The 3,069-nt window shown below is 36.6% G+C and overlaps 1 protein-coding gene across 1 annotated transcript; it reads right to left on the reverse strand.

The window, feature by feature from the left end:
- Positions 1-566: 566 nt before the first annotated feature.
- On the reverse strand, positions 567-1,517 carry LOC129572800 (uncharacterized). Its single transcript, XM_055452903.1, has 3 exons — positions 1,062-1,517; positions 834-999; positions 567-673 (listed from the first exon to the last, which is right to left on the reverse strand). Exons 1-3 carry the CDS (start codon positions 1,515-1,517, stop codon positions 567-569), a joined length of 729 nt encoding a protein of 242 aa, XP_055308878.1.
- Positions 1,518-3,069: the final 1,552 nt, after the last annotated feature.

Consider the following 3,069-nt stretch of genomic DNA (forward strand, 5'->3'; position numbering starts at 1 on the left):
ACGTAGTGGAAAGTCAAGATTTCCTTCGGAATTAGAATGCTAACCTTGATAAAAGTTATAAAATTGAATAAATTTATCATATTTTATTTGTGTTCAAGCAAACGTATGAAACTTCAATCTCTTGTTATGAAATTGTTATTGAAGGTTGAGTTTTATTTATTGAACTAGCTAATTGCGTGAGTCAAGTTTAAATTCCTAAATTGGTTTCAATTTCTTCATCGATTTTTTCGTCAATCAGATCCCGGTTGAGCCACACAAGCAAAATATTCTGCATTGTAGTATCACCAATACGTGTGCGATGTGAATTTAGAACGATGGCTAATATTGAAAACCCTCGTTCGACTGTTGTTTGAGTCGGAGGAATCGAATACACCGTTGTAGCTAGGTGGTAAAGCTCAGGATTGCTTCGTTGTTTGTTTTCCCAAATGTCCCATATCTTTTTTTATCAAAGGCTCACAGCTTCCATCAAATTGCATCAACAATTGCGTTATGAATTCCTCGTTGTCTTTGTTGTTGTTGTTGTTTTGATGTACTCTAACTTGGGGGTCGACAGAACTGCACGCATCTTAATAGAGATTCATGTCATCGAGTGAGTCATATTCGCTGATATTATCCATATTATCAACCTCCACTTCAACTTCAACCATTTCTTGTTCGTCGGTGTGATTCTCAACTTTTTGCATTCTTAAATACAAGTTTATTTAGTTTTTCCATCAGTAGCTGATGGCTTTGATTCGTTTCCAGTAGTAAATTCTTTGAAAAGATATCTCCCGCCTTGGCCAGTTTGATACGCAACATCGTCCAATATCCAAAAAAGTCAGAGAGTGTCACACGTTCAGATTGCAAAGCCTTGGTGTACTTATCGAATGGCTTCAAAATATGAACCAATTTATTGACTTCGTCCCATTCACTTTCTGATAATAGGAATCCTCGAATTTGTTTATGGCTTTTTACTAAAACTGAGTCGCAGAATGATTGCAAGCTAACCAGGCGATTCAACTGTAATGAAAAAAATTAATTAAGAAACATTATTCAAATATTGAAATAATTTTTGTATTTACCATCGAGTATATGGAATTCCATCTGGTTTTCACATCCAATATTGCCACACATTCACCAGCTGATCTAAGCATTTCTCGGAATGTTGGACATCGTAATTTTTTGGCCAAGTCCCGGCACTTTTCAATCAATTTCAGCGTATCAGGTGATTTTTGCATTGCTTTCGTCACTACCAAATGTAGGCAGTGTGCAGCACAAGGAATGCCATGAATGAGATTCGTGTGATTAATTTCTTTAAACATAGACTGCACCGCCTTTAGAGGATCATTATAATATTTATCATCAAAAATGTCATGGTCAATGAATTCATCATCTGCGTCTGTGTCACCTGCGAATGTTTGTGTGTTCTGTAGCTCAGCATTCAAACAAGCGATTGATTTAAGCATGTTTTTACCACTGTCAGTTGTAATTGCAATTATTTGCTCTAAGCGAATGTTAAAATCTTGTAAATTTTTCATTATCAACTCTTTGAGGTTCTGTGCAGTCTGAGAAAACCGAAGAACATGCATTCCAATCGTCATTATGCGAATTTTCCCTTCGTGGAAATATGAAATATTTACACCCAAAACAGACCGATTATATCGGCTGGCTATGTCCAACATAATGCACACCATTTTATTCTTGGATTCGCATACGATACGGTTTTTGATTGATTGAGCTCTTTGTTCAATTTTCGTTTTGATATTTTGTCGGTTCACAATCAAATCGATTCCTTGACGTTGCAGCGCAATGACATACGGCTTCAAAATTGTTTTAAATGCAGGGTATTCCACAATCGATAGCGGTAATGCATTAACGGTGACTAAATCGCGCAAGCATTCCAAATATCTTCTGGATTAACTTTGACACGAATTTCAAACAATTTGTTTTGCAAACATTCGGTTTGAGTTTCCTTATTCGCCTGAATTGTTTTGTACACATTGATATGATTTTGACGAACGTGACGAATAGCTGCTGAAGCACTGGCATATTTATTTACACAACCATCGATTTGGCAAATATGATTTCTTTTTCCATGCTCGTCTGTTTCAATCACAAAGCACTGAATAACAAATTGAAATTTACTTGCTATAACATCGTCTATAGTGATGGCCATTTCTAAGAACACGTCCAACGTACAGAGTTCACAAACTGTTACTGTTAATCATAAATTCGATGTCGCTTGAAAGTGTCACTGTCCCACGCAAGTGACAAGTGGCTGAGACTAGCTGTCAGTTTGGCGGTGAACGTTGCATACACAACATCACAGAGAGTAAACAAAATCACAGTAAACACAGAAATCATAACAGTCATGTATTTCTTGGTGTCATTGAAAGAGACTGGCCAAAAAGTCATTATCCCACAAAAATGGATTTTGGATTTGGATGTGGGAACACTTTTGAACTACGGTGTAAGATTTGTTGCGAAAAAGTTATTCAGGGTGTTCATTTCTAACATTGGCGAGGAGCCGAACTTTCATTTGGACGTCGTTAGTTTCTTGGATATGGCGCGGCCAGCTTGCTATGATGTTTACATCATTCGAAGCTTCGGTAATGAATTAACTTCGATTATATGTATTTGATTTTCGTTTACTCACAATTGGAAATGATATTCAATAGATTCGTTGGAAAAGGGTTTGGCGTACGGTCAGTTCGCAACACCGAACAACAATCAAGCAAACATTGCTCAATTAGATGACGATGACATCGACATAATTCAAGCAATTCTGGATGAAAGCGACGAAGAAAATGAAGATGAAACGGATGAAGTTGTGCTCGTCGATGAAAATGTGGAGCTTCCACGGCCAATGAAAAGCAAATCCATTCGCAACAATGCGACTCAGAGATTACATTTCATTCTCATTATTTATTTTCGATTCAAAATGGTTTCAATCAAACACAAACCCATTCGTTATTAAGTAACTCTGAGCCATCAGTGTACATTTCATTATTTATTTTCGATTCAAAGAGGTTTACATGTTTATAGTTGCACAGTTTAGTTATGTTTGTTTCGAAGAAATAAAGTTCGCTT

The sequence above is a fragment of the Sitodiplosis mosellana genome, unplaced genomic scaffold (genome assembly GCF_009176505.1).
Source record: "Sitodiplosis mosellana isolate CC-2019 unplaced genomic scaffold, AAFC_SMos_1.0 Smas_scaffold_5530, whole genome shotgun sequence".
NCBI classification, from domain to species: domain Eukaryota; kingdom Metazoa; phylum Arthropoda; class Insecta; order Diptera; family Cecidomyiidae; genus Sitodiplosis; species Sitodiplosis mosellana.

Excerpts from the sequence above, each read along its gene's own strand:
- LOC129572800 (XM_055452903.1), bottom strand. The coding sequence starts at position 1,517 with ATGAAAAATTTACAAGATTTTAACATTCGCTTAGAGCAAATAATTGCA. Across the intron at positions 1,000-1,061 it reads GGAATTCCATATACTCGATG|TTGAATCGCCTGGTTAGCTT; the intron begins GTAAATACAAAA and ends TTTTCATTACAG. Across the intron at positions 674-833 it reads CAAGGCTTTGCAATCTGAAC|TTGAGAATCACACCGACGAA; the intron begins GTGTGACACTCT and ends GAATGCAAAAAG.